The sequence below is a fragment of the Salvia miltiorrhiza genome, unplaced genomic scaffold (genome assembly GCF_028751815.1).
Source record: "Salvia miltiorrhiza cultivar Shanhuang (shh) unplaced genomic scaffold, IMPLAD_Smil_shh fragScaff_scaffold_79, whole genome shotgun sequence".
In the NCBI taxonomy this organism is placed as follows: Eukaryota; Viridiplantae; Streptophyta; class Magnoliopsida; order Lamiales; family Lamiaceae; genus Salvia; species Salvia miltiorrhiza.
The window spans coordinates 119676-135000 of NW_026651486.1; the positions used below are offsets into that span (position 1 = coordinate 119676).

General features: G+C 35.3%; 3 protein-coding genes across 4 annotated transcripts in view; all 3 read left to right on the plus strand.

Annotated features, from left to right (window-relative positions):
• The first annotated feature begins 359 nt into the window (after positions 1-359).
• On the plus strand, positions 360-5165 carry LOC131003135 (uncharacterized). The gene is made up of 6 exons (XM_057929611.1): positions 360-641; positions 920-984; positions 2202-2264; positions 4298-4345; positions 4695-4757; positions 5015-5165. Exons 2-6 carry the CDS (start codon positions 928-930, stop codon positions 5063-5065), a joined length of 282 nt encoding a protein of 93 aa, XP_057785594.1. The 5' UTR covers positions 360-641; positions 920-927; the 3' UTR covers positions 5066-5165.
• Positions 5166-9530: 4365 nt separating this feature from the next.
• On the plus strand, positions 9531-10745 carry LOC131003170 (uncharacterized). Its single transcript, XM_057929652.1, has 2 exons — positions 9531-10443; positions 10537-10745. Exons 1-2 carry the CDS (start codon positions 9531-9533, stop codon positions 10743-10745), a joined length of 1122 nt encoding a protein of 373 aa, XP_057785635.1.
• A 71-nt stretch (positions 10746-10816) lies between these two features.
• Positions 10817-15325, plus strand: part of LOC131003136 (putative pentatricopeptide repeat-containing protein At3g16890, mitochondrial) — a 5500-nt gene continuing 991 nt past the window's right edge. Inside the window, exons 1-3 of one of the 2 annotated variants that reach the window (XR_009094551.1) lie at positions 10817-13158; positions 13741-14080; positions 14453-14592. Coding sequence is in view for 1 of the 2 variants with exons in the window: in XM_057929612.1 (XP_057785595.1) it covers positions 10974-13109 (2136 nt within the window). In the remaining variant the exon portion in view is untranslated. Of the gene's footprint in view, positions 13159-13740 lie in introns of both variants that reach the window. The other variant, XM_057929612.1, reaches the window with a different exon arrangement.

The following is a 15325-nucleotide window of genomic DNA, read 5'->3' on the forward strand; positions in this document are numbered from 1 at the left end:
TTGTAGGGTTCGTGTTAGGCTAAGGCTCCAATTGATGTTGATGTCCTAACACCCTTAACTATAATCTAACTTTTACCCTAACCAATATTAGCCAACCCTCTCAACCTTGTTATAATAAATTTCACACACATATGCGCATATTAGTAGGTGTGAATTTGGAAATATATTTTTCTATATATACCACGTAATAAATCATGGATTTGAATGTGTATTTTTTGCTACACTCAAATTAATTATACATTTCCAATATAGAATTAATCTTTTATTTTATATATCCGTCATTAATCATGGATTTATTTGCAATTCGGTAGGTGTCAAAATGGTTATTTTTTACATGGCACAAAATATGTATCCATGTATAAAGAATATTTCTAGATATGCGGATATGCCACATATTATACGCACACACATATTTGCGTGTTTGATAAATTAAATTAAAATACCATTTTCTCAAAACAAAAATAAAAATAAAATACTAGTATATTCATGTCTAATATTGTCTTACCCTTTAACTCAATCCTCTTAACAAATCCGCCTTCACACACACACACACACACACGCTTGTATATATTTTTGTTTTGTTTCCATCGTCTCTCTCTTTCTCTCTCTTTGCTTGCTTCTCTCCTTTCCTCTACATCAAGGTAATGTCGATTCTCTTCTTCTTTCTCGGAATTTTTATTTTTTAAATGTATAATTTTATTTTATCTTTTTGGTTTTTTTGTTTGACTGTATGGTTGGAATTTTCCTGTTGTTATTTCATATTCTTTCCCTTTTTCAAATATATAAAATTAATGAAATAAGAATTCCGTCTTATACTTAGTTCAATCCGTTTCCAATGCCCATTTCTCAAAGCTCCTCTGTTTCTGTATTGTTTCTTCTCTCTCTTTCTCTTTCACACACACACACACACAATTGACAGGCAGTCTCATGGAGGATTACAAGAGAAGTGAACAGTATAATGCTTCTTCCCAACATGATCATGAGGTAACTTCTTACAAAATTCTCATTAATTTTTTCAATGTCGTATTTCATCTCATTGAAACAATACGATGCTTACGATGATCGTGTCACACCTAAAATTGTTATTTTCCTTTTAGGCCATTATAGTCAATGTTCTAAACACAAAATACAAAAGGTAAACTTCCAATGGGCTATAATAGGATTTTTGCCAGCGGATTTATTATTATAATTTAGTTTTATAGAATAGAATTAGTGTAATATGCATACATGCTATATTTACATGCATCACGAGAAATTTAATCTAAACTCGTCACATTTGTGTGCAATACACAATTTAACACAAATTCTTTTGTACACAAAGTATTTTATTACAGTATGTGACTAATCTACATCGTGTGATCATCGGTATAAGAGACTTCCTGATTTAATACTATGTGATTGTGATATAAAAAAGTTGAATTTATATTATGACATCTATAGTGATATAGAATATTCACATGAGAACTTTTTCGAATAGTGAGAAACAAAATGGAATAAAGATATAGATTTTTCTTTTTTCTTTTTGGAGGTGTTCACGTGCAATATGGTCTACCTCTAGCAACATAGTGGTCCATAAAATTCGATAGTTCAATTCTTGAGTTATTTGATTGTTACAAGATAGCATTTTTCAGCCACTGACTCTTTAAGATTTTAATTAATTTAAATATATGTCTAAAATAATAGTAATAATTTAATTTACTCGACTATACATAAAATTTAATGTCGGCATAGACTTGTTGCATGCCTTTGATTAATTTTGATGGTGGTTAGCCTGTCAACAAATTAATGTGAACACTCAGAAATTCCCCTTTCAAATGTTCTATTTGTTTAATATATGTATTAATTTTTGTTAATGAGATTGTCGCACTTGACACTCCTAATAAGATGCAAATGGTTTTAAAAAGATGATAAAATTAAGAAAGTCAAATTCGGTAATATACTTGAAATTAAAAGTAGAATATTCGTGGCTTAATTTCCCTTTTCCAAAATGGAAGTCAAATTGAGTTAGGCGGGACGTTGAAGCTCAAATGACACCTAACCCCTAAAATTAATTTTTAAATTCCAATTTAGGATGTTAGTCCCTTTATTTTGTCATTATTTAGGCTGTTAGGTTGCTTCCATGAATTTTATGTGTTAGTCGAAAAAATTGGTAGTTTGGTCACGTGAAATAATTTATTATTTGAAATTTTCTTTTATTACAGATTGCAATGGTTGATAAAAAGTATGGCGGACTTGTTCCCAAAAAGAAGCCTCTAATATCAAAGGTGAGTGTACTTTTTACTTTAGTAATAATAACAAGAATGTTTAATTACTATACTGCTAGTCTGCTATTGCTGCTCAGACCCGGCCACTCTATATAGCAAGTAGGCAAAGGCCTAGGGTCCCAAAGTTAAGTGGCTAAATTTTAAAAATAAATTCACTATTTATAATATAGTAATAATTTTAAAATTATTATATATTAATTTTTAATCGATCATAAAAAAAAAGTTTAATTGTATTGTGCTCGCTTTTTATATTTTGCTCTCTCATCTCACACTACACTTTCTTTCTCTCTCATTATGCTCTCTCGCACTTTATTTGAATTCTTGATTTTGTTAAAATTTCATATTGCTTTCTCGATGTTTCTATTGCATATAAAATGTTATTAACTATATTAATTATTGTAACTTCAACATAAGTAAGTTTTTCTAAATTAAAATTGGTAAAATGATATTTTGCGTTCTGCTACATCTTAAGATCTTAAAAATAATACACTATGTCTTAAAAGAAACCCTAGTTTCTCCTACAGTAGTTGTATCATGGATGATGGAGACTTTTTTTCTTAGAAAATGTAATTTGGAAGACTTGTTATCATTGACTTAAGCATTGAGATTTGTTTATTTTGAATTTTTAGTGACTTATTTTTCTATGTTGAGACTTTGTATTGCATGAATATGTTTTGTGCAATTTTTTTTTTATGATGGAAACTAGATATTGTTGATTTTGTGACTTTTTTGAATTTAATTTAAAAATAATAGATCCATGGATTTGGACCAGTGGACCCGCGGATTTGAATCCCAATTTTCAAATCCATTGAATTTGGGGCGGATTTGGATCCCATAAATTAAAATGTATCTGAATCTGATATTAATGAGATTCGGTCCAGATCCTGCCCATTGTCATCCCTAGCCGAGAGAGAGAAAGAGAGAGCATTAGAGAGGCATTATTGGGGTTGAAAAAAACAAGATGAAGTAGTCGTTAAAATTGTATTTTTAATTTATAAATTGTTTAAAAGAGATTCTTGTATGAGTTCGTCTTATGAATTATGAATTAAAATATGTAAGATAAGCAAAAATCTAGAAACAAAGACAATTGGATGTCAGTCTTATGAATTATGAATTAAAATATGTAAGATAAGTAAAAATCTAGAAACAAAGTCAATTGGATGTCAGTAAGTTATAAATCTATATAATATAGTATAAATTAGGAGTTTTTCCCATTCATCCCCCTGCCCGTCCTCCCTTTTTCTTCTCTTTCTTCTCCCATCAATTTTTCTCTATTTTTTTTATACAATTTAATTATTGTCTAAACATCCTCAGATTTAATTTATGCATAAAAATTTAATATTCATATTATATATAAGATCGTGACAAAATATTTAATATGGTATAAAAATAATAAAAATATGAATTTGAAACGAATAAATTAAGAAAACTTTAAAATATTATATTTTCTCTCTCTTCGTTAAAATTTTGTGTATGAAAATATTTATTTATTTATTATGACATGTAATACTCTATAATAAAGATTTGTAATGTTAATTTTCATTATCAAATAATTTAGAGGAATTGATGTGCTTATTTTATTTTTTAAAATATATTTTATATTTATTTATATTTTATTTATGTTTTATTTCTGTTTAATATTTATACTTATTTATTCAAATGCGTCATTTAATTTTGATGTTCGCCGTGCATAGCACGGATGTGCGTATTAGTATGCCATAAATTGGAGTTTAATTTGTCTTACGGATTTTAATCCACAAGACGGTCTCATACCATTTTAATTCAACTTTGTAGTTTAAATTCAAATTATAATTAGGGACTGCTATTAATCTTGTAGTTATTATTAATATCGTTAATTTTTAAATTGTATTTCTACTCATTTATTCCATATTTTATTTAAGTATATATATATATATGTCTAGGTTTTCGTTATGAAAGAGGATCGAGTACCTCTTAAAATGTCATTTTGAGGCTATTTTAAAAGGGCTTTAACTTTTAAAATAAATACCTAATTATTTTGGCCCTAAATTCAGGACCATGAGCGGGCCTTCTTTGACTCGGCAGATTGGGCTCTATGCAAGGTAATTTATCTCAAGTAACGACAATTAAAAATAATGATGAATCATGCTCTCTCCGTTTTATAAAAGTGTGCAATCTTTGCTATTTTGATACGTTTTATATAAATGTGTACTTTTTTCTTTTTTAATTCCCTTCTTACACTAATAAATATGGATCACTTCTTCCACCAATAATATACTCACCTAATTAATGTTTACTAAAACCTGTGTTGCCGACAATCATGTACACTCTTATGAAACGGAAGAAGTATTTCGGATAAAAACTTAAAGAATAGTTAATTACATAATCATATAAATCTCCCCCCTATATATCATTTTATTATTATATTTCTTTTTTGCATAAAATTACCAGCAAGGTGCAGGAATTGATCAAAAATCAACAATTGCTATCGAGACATTGCGACCAAAATTACAGGTATTACACTTCAACGTTTTACCAGCAAGGTTAAGGAATTAAATATTTTAATATTTTAAGTAAAAATAACAGAAAATATCAAAAAAAAATTCAATAATGTCGCGTTTCTAAATTTTTATCAAATTGGTGCACAGCCTTTCATATTTTTTTAAGTAAAGTTACATTATCAATTTTTAACTTTGTAGTATGGCATTTATATTTTCAAGTAATATTAAAAAATATTTAACTTGCTTTTTTTTTTTAAATTGTTTCTGCAGAGAACTCCTCACCAGCAATTGCCTCCTCGAAGGCCTGCTTGTACATCTTAATTAATCGCCAGCCATTCTGTATTTAATTTATACACAATATATACACTAAAATATATGTTTGGAAATATTGTTCAGTCGCAATTTACACAAATTGTTGGCCTCTTTTGTTGTTCATTATATTCCGTTTAAGATTTTTTTTTTAAATATATTTTTAAAATGAGAAATGAGAGTGAGCCCTAAACTGAATTTGATAAAGGTTCAGTTCAAAAAACATATCAATAAACAATTGATCCAATTTTGCTTTAGTCTAGTGTTAGTAAAATCAGATAGGTGTTATGAATCTCACGAACAAATCAAAGATTTGTCAGTTCAATCAATAACACACGTAGCGGAATAAAATGATCTTTTACAAAATAGCCTTTTGAAGGTTGGGTTGTCAGGTTTCAGATTTCTCTTTTTCAATTATACCGGTTTCAGTTGAAGTAAAGATTGAGAGCATAAAAGAAAAGTAACAACTGAAAGCAATAAAGAACACAGAGAATTTTACGTGGTTCAGATCAATATTCTACATTCACGGTCAGCTGGTTAGAGTGACAACCACTAGGCTTGTGCTTACGGGTGCACAACAAACCTTACAACTAAAACTACCGTTTCAGTGCCAACACACTGGGTTGAACTTCTCGTCTCTTTTCTCAATCTCGCAGGTTTGCTAAGACTTCACTCGTCTTGCTTGCGGGGCTGAGAACTCTTCGAGTTTAGACAACCGTCTAAGACTCTATCACTCAAACACTATTTTCGCTCGGTTGAAAAGGGCTTTGTACTACCAACTAGATTACAGAGAACATGCTCTCTGTAATTGACATCTAGGCTTATGATTTACAAAGGAATGCCTAGAGGTTCTAAGAGAATATATGTAATCAGATGACTGATTTTTGGCTTGGTGTATTCTCTTTTTCGATTCAAACTATGGATAAGTATGAGTAGGCTGACTTGTGGATTTGGCAGAGGTTCAGCAGGATGTGTTTGAATCGGTGAAGATTAAACTTGGATGTTGAACCTATTTATAGGCAAAGTCTTGAATAGATCAGTTAGTGGAGATTGTCTTCATAAATTTGCCGTTGTGAGATAACTTTGAATTTGGGCTCAAGTCTTCAATCTTCTGATATCCTTTCTGAAAGAAGTAAAGTCTTCTTTCTTGGAGATGGTGTTGCAGGCCGATGTGACACAGCAATAGAAGCTTTGTATCAGGAAGGCCGATCTCCTATCTTCGGCTTTTAATGCTTCTGTCCTTAGCATTAATTGCACCAAGTACAATTGTTGACTACTTCAGTTTCTTGAGAGACTGACTGAAGCTTTCCAACGTATCAGTCTTCGAACCGCCAGTTAGTCAGAGAGAGTATTCAGCTTAAAGTTCATCAGTTGAATATTCCGGCTGAGATAGTGTCCTTGATGCTTTTCCAGTATCTGCATCTTTAGTGCGTATCGTTCAGTTGATTCGGCTGATCAGAGATCACATCGTTCATCAGTCAAGCGTCTGTAATTCTTTAGTCTAGCTTCTTTCAACTTTAGTCTTCAATCTTTAGTCAGGTGTCTTTAGATGTTGGTCTTCAGTCTTTGCCGCTCCAGTCTAAACTAGATAGGACTAAAACACTTAAGTCCATAAAGAGAATATCAGTCTAGAAGAGACTTTCTATCAGTTTTGGTATCATCAAAACCAGGAGGTTGGATATATCTTTTTGTGTCCCAACATAGAATAATTCTACTTTAAAAAAGAAGTCGCCAACAGCCAACTTGCCAAGAATAAGACAACGAAGCGTAGCTCAGTTGGTAAGACACTTTCCCTCCAACTAATAGGTTGGGGGTTCGAGTCATCAATGGGAAGAATGAGGAACCATTATTGATCATATTTTTCTAAAAATAAAATAAAAATGCAAGAATAAATCGAGAATAGCGACGAAAATTTAAGATTGGATTTTTAAAATGTCCAAAATAGATAGTAAAACTAAAATATTTGTTATCATAATTATTTATAATTGTGAAATCTAGTTTTAAAACTCGAATTCAACTAAAATAAATAAAATAGATCAAACCTGAAAATAATCTTGAATGAACATCTTGAATCTTGAAGTCTTGCAGAAAATAAATTATGAAAACTTATAAAGTTCTAAGTCTAAAATTGGAACATATGAAAAAGAGGGAGAAAAGAGGTGTAGAAGAGTGTCTAATAGGTCAACAAAAAGACTATTTATAGGCACATGGAAAAACACAGTATAAAAATTCCAAAAAACATGAAAAAAATACAGAAACCGAGAAAAAGACGGACACGCGGCGACCACGGCTGGCGACTGCCGCCAGGTCGCCGCTTCCAAGCAAAAAATCCTTCTTGAGTGGGCGGTCTCCACCTGATCGCCACAATTCCACTACTGCGTGCGACTTTCTTGTTTCGGCCATATTTTCTTGTTTGAACTCTAATTTGCGATCCGTTTGCACCCACGAACTCTTATTAAGAACATATCTCCAAATTCAACTTCAATATATATTTCTGTAGTTTTTATCAAAGTACGAACAAGTATCATATTTCACAAGATAAAATAATTTAAGTACAAAACAATCATCAAACACTCAATTTCCTATAAAATTGACATCTTAAGAACATTAAAAATCATGGAAAAGTGTGTGATATCAGTAAGGATATTGAGAGCTTATGTTTCTTGACATTGTTATGCAATGTCTGCTATGCCAGTGGTTGTTGTAGTCTTTTGTTCTTGTTTCTTCTTCCAACTATAACAATATTTTTTTTATATCGTCTGGTTTTTTGCAAAAGTGACATATTCTGGTTTCTTTCTTATTATCCTCTTTAGCCTTAGAATTTCCAGACTTATTGTTTTCATTCCAATGCTTTTTGTTATTTCCTTTTGTGAATTTACTCTTCATGTTTAAACTTTCATTTGCAGCTCCAGTCTTGGTCTCAACTGCCTTCTGTAGCTCCTTCGATGTTAGTGCATTATGCACTTTTCTTAAGTGTGATAGAGGTTTCTCTACTCTAGATCATCGCAACCTTGAGATTATCAAAAGATCTTGGAAAGACATTTAGCACTAGGATAACCTTATCTTCATCCCCAAGACTTACTTCAATATCTTTAAGATCTCCACTGCCATAGTGAGTTAATCTAATTGATCAAGAATGCTCTTGTCATCTGTCATCTTGTATGAATACAATCTCTTTTTCGTGTAAAGTTTATTTGTTAGTGACTTTGTCATGTATAGGGACTCTAGCTTAGTCCAAACCCATGCTGCAGTTTCATCCCTAGCTATTTCACGCAATACTTTATTTCCAAGACAAAATATGATAACACTATGTGCCTTTTGCATAATCTATAGATGTTTTTCCTTATCTTCCTCATTCGCTTGCTATCCATCGCACCCATTAGACTATGTTGGGTTAAGATAGCCTTCATCTTTAATCTCCATAGTGCGAAGTCATTTTACTCTGTAAATTTTTTCATATCGAACTTAGCAGTCGTTATGATACTTTCATCAATTGATTTTGTGTTAGATTGATCGCTTCCTTTTGACTTTCACCGTGATATTTACTTTTCGCTAGACGGCGTCAATTATTATGATTTAGACTCTATTTGAACTCAAAACAGAACTTAAGAATTCAAGAAAATCACAAACTCTAAACAAGAACAAAGTTCATACATGAAACAGAGAAATTAAAACAACAATGAAGACACTGATTTTATGTGGTTCGATCTAATAATCTACATGCACATGAGAGCTTTAATCTTTTCATTAGTCAATGCAAGAATGTACACTTTACATCAGCTACACGAACATGAAAGAATATGCAGAATTTAAACCAACAACAATGACACAGCACCCCCAACTCTCTCTCTTCTCTATGTTACTATCTCGTTTCACAATACATAAAAATGAGATAAACATGTGATCTGAAACCTGAGTAATCTCCATTGTTGATAAAAACCCAAATACGCTTGCATGCTGAAAGACTATGAACCAATTTATGTGTGTTTTTTTTTGAAGCAACCAACTTAGAGCATCAACATCGGCGGGTGCGAAGCCGGGATCGATCCCGATCTATCGCACCCGCAACCGATGCCGCACCCGGGTGCAATGGAGGTGGAGCGATGGAACGCTCCTGCTGCGAAGGTGGAGCGAAGGAGATGGGTGTGCTACACGCGCCCCATTTCCGTAATTAAAAAAAAATAAACGGTCAAATGACCGTTGCCTTCTCAACGGTCGAATTTGGCCAATTTTAATATATTTTTTTTCTTTTTCACCTATATATAATCACATATCCCCTTCCTCCTCAATCACAAACACTATATCAAACTACTCATTTTCTCTTCAATTCTTAAAGAAAATGTCTTCATCCACCAATTCTTCTTCCTCAAATTCTTCATCCGACGAAGAAGTTCATGTTGATCCCGCACAACTTCCTCCTCTTCCCGATCCTACTCAAGCCCCCGATTTATTTTTTATGAGATGTGTTGTGAATTTTATGACAGTGGCAAGTTCATATCGTTTCGATCCACCTCCACCACGCCCGAGGAAGAAGCGGATAGTGGTTCGTCGTGACCGTGAAAGTGAAGCCGAGCGCCTCCATCGCGATTATTTTTCTGTCGATCCTGTTTATGGGCCACAATTCTTTCGCCGTCGATTTCGCATGAGCCGGGAGTTGTTTCTACGCATTGTCAATGCGCTAGAAGTCGATCCTCACTTCCAACAACGTCCGGATGCTATTGGCCACTTAAGCTTCTCCCCGATCCAGAAGTGCACTGCCGCAGTTCGACAATTGGCATACGGAACTGCTGCTGATTGTTGTGACGAATATCTCTGTATAGGAGAGACGACGGCGTTGGAATGCTTGAAGAAATTCTGCAAGGCCGTTGTTCGTATCTTTGGCGGCACGTATTTGAGGCGGCCAACAGCTGCCGATGTGCAACGCATCACTACAATGCACGAAGCCTGCCATGGGTTCCCGAGAATGTTGGGGAGCCTAGACTGCATGCATTGGGGATGGAAGAATTGCCCCGTGGCTTGGCACGGCGCCTACACTCGAGGGGATCAAGGCGAGCCAACAATTATATTAGAGGCCGTTGCTTCACAAGATTTGTGGATCTGGCATGCATTATTTGGAGTCGCTGGGTCCAACAACGACATCAACGTGCTCCATCAGTCCACGCTATTCAACGATGTTTTAGCGGGGCATGAAGCGGCTGTGCACTTCCTCGCCAACAATTCTCACCACACTCGAGGATACTACTTAACAGACGGCATCTATCCGGACTGGCCGGTGTTCGTGAAGAGCTTCCAGTTTCCGAACGATGAGAAGAAGCGGAGGTTCAAGGTGATGCAAGAAGCTGCAAGGAAGGATGTGGAACGAGCTTTCGGTGTTCTTCAGGCTCGGTGGGGTATAATCAGAGGACCGCCGCGTTTGTGGAAGGCGGAGCAAATGAGTTCGATCATGTTTGCATGCATCATATTGCACAACATGATCATTGAAGATGAAGGTGGAAATGCAAGTAATTTTGACGGTGACGGCGGCGAGGGACCAAGTTCTCCTCCTCAAACACAATTCAATTCCGGAGCACCACCGGAGTTCGACGCCTATTTGGCACGGAATGCAAGCTTGAAGGATGCACGACTGCATGCTCGCCTCCGCGATGATTTGGTTGAGCATCTATGGGCACGCTTTGGTCCGGTTGACCCGTAGTTCGACGACTTTAAATTTTTCGAAAATTGGATATTTTAAATATTTGTTGTTTTTTATTTATTTGGCAATGGGGCGGGGCTCGTCAAGGTAGGGATCCAGCTCCAGCCTCTCGGTTGGGAAATTCTTTATTTTCTGTTTACAGGTTCGAATTAACGAAAACCGGTTCAATTTTAATTGAAAAACATCTTCAATCAAAGAAGCAAATTCCTTCCATTGCCGAATTTCCCTATGAGACAGCTTTCATCTTTGGCTTCTAGGGTTGCACCTCAAATTCAAAATCTCGCAGCAAAAATTCAGTTCCCGCAAAAACCCAGAAATCCGTCGCCCACAAAACTGAAATCCACCCAAAATCGCGTAGTTTCTGCAGCGGAATTCAGCGCTTCGGGCTCTGCTTCATTTTCAGCTCCCAAATCTCACATTTCTGATCGTGACCAAAGATTAAACTCTAGGGTTGTTGATCACGGCTACTTGGCTGAAATTCTGTCCAGAAAAGACTGGTTTTTGCTGCTAAATCATGAGTTTGATGCTACCAGGGGTAATTTGAGTGCACCGATAGTGGTTAGTGTGTTGCAGAATCAAGAAAATGTTGTATGCGCGTTGCGATTTTACGTTTGGGTTACTAATTTTAGTGCTTCTCTTGCTAAGAATCAAATGATTCGGTGTGCTTTAGGCAATGCCCTTTATAGGAAAGGTCCGGTCTTGCTATCTGCTGATTTGATACATGACATTCGAAACTCGGGTTGTCGAGTGAGTGAGGAGTTGCTTTGCGTGTTAATTGGTAGTTGGGGAAGATTGGGGTTGGCAAAGTACTGCTCTGAGGTTTTTGAGCAGGTTTCTTATCTGGGGATTAGTCCCAACACGAGGTTGTATAATGCTGTCATAGATGGCCTGGTGAAGTCCAATTCGCTCGATTTGGCTTACCTTAAGTTTCAGCAAATGGAGGTGGATAGCTGTGTCCCGGATAGATATACGTATAACATCCTCATTCATGGGGTTTGTAAGGCGGGTGTGATGGGGGAGGCCCTTCGGCTGGTGAAACAGATGGAGATTTTGGGATATTCGCCTAATGTGTTCACGTACACCATCTTGATGGATGGATATATCAAGGCTAGAAGTATAGATGAGGCGTTTAGGCTTCTTGAGACGATGAAGGCTAGGAAAGTTAGCCCAAATGAAGCAACATATCGATCACTGATCAATGGTGTTTTTACATCTGTCTCCCCGGTTGAAGCTTTTAGGTTGTTGTCAAGATGGGTGGATAGTGAGCTCGATCTGCCTAAAGTGGTTTTTGATAGTGTAATATATCACCTTTGTGATAATTCTTTAGCAAAGCAGGCAGCTGAGTTTTTTAGGAAAGCTGATGCACGGGGTTATGTTCCCGACAGTTCAACAGCTAACATAGCAATGATTTGTTTAATCAAAGGATTGGATATTGAGGAAACGTGCCAGATATTCGAGCATTTCATCAAGAGAAGAGTGGAGGTTGATTTATGCACTTGTTTAACACTTGTGGAAGCATTGTACAAATCAATAAAAGAAAACAAGGGCAATGAATATATAAGATGGATATTCGAGGAAGGACTTGTCAGCAGCGTGTTCTCATATAATATGGTAATTGACTGCTTTTGCAAAGCTGAAATGATGAATAGAGCAACAGAAACTTTAGGGATGATGAGGAAAGAAGGTGTCTTCCCTAATGTTGTTACTTTTAACACCCTTATTGCAGGGCATTGCAAGTCGAGGGATGTACTCAAGGCGCGAGAAATGCTGATGATGCTTTTTGATCATGGTTTTAAGCCAGACGTGTTCACCTTCAGTTCGATAATTGATGGCCTTTGCCAGGTTAATCGAACTGTTGATGCTTTTGATTGTTTCTTAGAGATGCTGGAGTGGGGAGTCGCTCCCAATGCTGTCACGTATAATAGTCTAATTCGTTCGTTGTGCTTATCCGGGAATGTTTCTAAAGCAATGAGATTACTGAGAAAGATGCAGAGTGATGGAATACACCCTGATATTTATACATTTAATGCTCTAATCCAGAAGTATTGTAGGGACCGTGAGATTGATAAGGCCCAAAGGCTTCTGAAAAGCATGCTAACGCTGGGCTTGCGCCCTGACAATTTTACATACGTTGCATTTATCAATGCATTGTGTGAGTGCGCGAGATTTCATGAGGCGAAGGTTCTGTTAACTTCAATGGAGATGAATGGATGTATGCCTGATGCTTATACGTGCAACTCATTTATTGATGCCTTTGTCAAGTCAGGGAGGTCTGAAGAAGCCATAGACATATGGTTGAACTATAAAGAGAAGGGACTGACTCTGAAACCTGTTCCTTCCGTATCTGACGCATTGGTTGGCTGATTGTTTTATCAAAGAGATGAACAAATTTCCGTTGCTCTGTCAAGTGCTGGTATAGACACAAACCACCCATGACACAGTTGTTGTCTTGTATGTGTGATTAGTTTGTGGACAGCCCGAGATGCATGGTTGAAGTCGAAATAGAAGGGCTTGACAGTACTTGATGCCAGTTCAACACGGCTCTTTAGTTAGTTATCTATTTTTATTTTTTTCCGCATCTATGAGATTAATGCACATGAGGTTGAATGAAGCTACTTGAACTCAATAAATCTGTAAACTAGTAGGAATTCACAACTAAGCATTGTCAGAAAACCCGAGTTGTTTCACTATTTTTGTTGATTGAAATGTCAAGAGTTTCGGATGAGGTTAATGAATAATGCTTGTTATTTGTGGAGCATTTGCTTTTTCTTACTGGTGCATATTCTTGCTTTCGTTAGACAGAACGGAACATACCTGCTGTAAGTACTTCTCAGTTTCGATTCTAGACTTGTGTGTATAACTACACGTGTATGACTAGCAGTCGATATTTTGACATTCGCTGGATACTGTACAATACTGCTTTAGTATATGAATATGTAAAGCTTGTATGGTGTAGAGTGTAGAAGGTACTGATTCTTTCTCCATATGTGGTCAGGACATTTATGTCTGTCGGGAAACTCTTGCACTCGATTGATGAAAACAGAATTCTTGAAGGATTCTGCTTGAAGCTCCAACTCGCTTCTAGGTTGCATATGTTGCTGTTGGCTTGTCATGTCATGTTTCGACACTTCATGGTTCTACCAAAAATCTGTGAATACTACTGGTTTTGCCTTTGCTAAATAGGGTATGAACGTCGAGTGTATAGAAGTTGGAGTGTCACTCATATTAGATCATTACTTGTACCACAAGTTTTTGTGTGCAGGTTTGATTTCTTGCCCTTAAACAAAAAAGTATGTCAAAGTTGGTGTGATCTGCCCAACCATCCTCCTTTTAAGGTATGACCATAATTTGCAGCAGATTACCTATACTTCACTCTTTTACTTGATTTATTTTCTATGTTTCTGCTTATGATAATTAATTACTTATATCTAGTCGGATACGAACATGTGTTTTTGGGTAGTTGTGGCAACTAGAAAATGAAACAGTTTGTGTGATTCATAGCTATATATAGTGCTTCATGACTCTTCCCTTGAGTGTTTTGAAGCACGTCGTTTTTGAGATGGGATTCTCAGCATCCCCTCGTCGTTGCCTTCTCGTTCCACTTGTGGTTTACGTCGTTGTTTGCAGTTGCAAACTTGGTATAAGTGTGTAAGCTTAGTGGAGGTGGTTGAAGGTAAATGCTGAGTTTTATATTTATTTTGTAACAGGAAGGGCGTATGATTATCCGGAGCTAGGCGCTGCAGGTGTAGTCGCGGAGCAGTATTTGCCGAAAGCAGAAGGCGAAGGGGAGACGGATCACTTCTTTCCTCAAACCGGAATCATAGGCATTTCTCCTTCTCGTATCTTCGACAAAGCCCTCGGATGCCTCAAGGCTAACTATGTGAGTCATCTACCTCCAAAATCAACCTCTATATCTATATTACTAGTATATTAAATACTCAAATTTTAATTTCAATTTTTGCAATAATAATTAATAAAGACAATTTTTATATCTAAAAATTATGAAGCTTTTCAATAATTTGTTTCATTCAATTCTAAGTTTCTAACAAATTTTTCACGTTTTAGATTTTTTTTTTGTATTTTTTCCCCTTGTTTTTTCTTCTCATTTTTCTCCTAAAGATTTTGCCATTTGGTTACTAATAAAATATTAAAAATAATAAATTTAAAAGAGCTTTAATTTGATATATATTATATAAAAGATAAATTTAAAATATAAAAGTTAAAATTCCATAGTAAATTAATTTTCTCTCCAGTCTCACCTCTCTTTCTCCTATTCTATATAAGTTTCAAGGTACAATATTAACTTTTGAAGATTATTGCTAGAAATATACACAAACACTGCCTTATTATTTCCACCTATATAATATAAAAGAATAGTTTTAACGTGAAATTTTTGACGTCATATTTTCTCTCTCCCTTTATTTTCTCAATTTTCTCCAACAATTTTTCTCTTTCTTCTCCTTTTTTTTTGTTTTTTCCTATTTTCATTATTTTCTAAAAATCATTAACTTTGATTCCTGAAAAATATTCAATATGGATGTTAAATTAAAGATTACCAGAAGATCTTTAATTCAATTTAA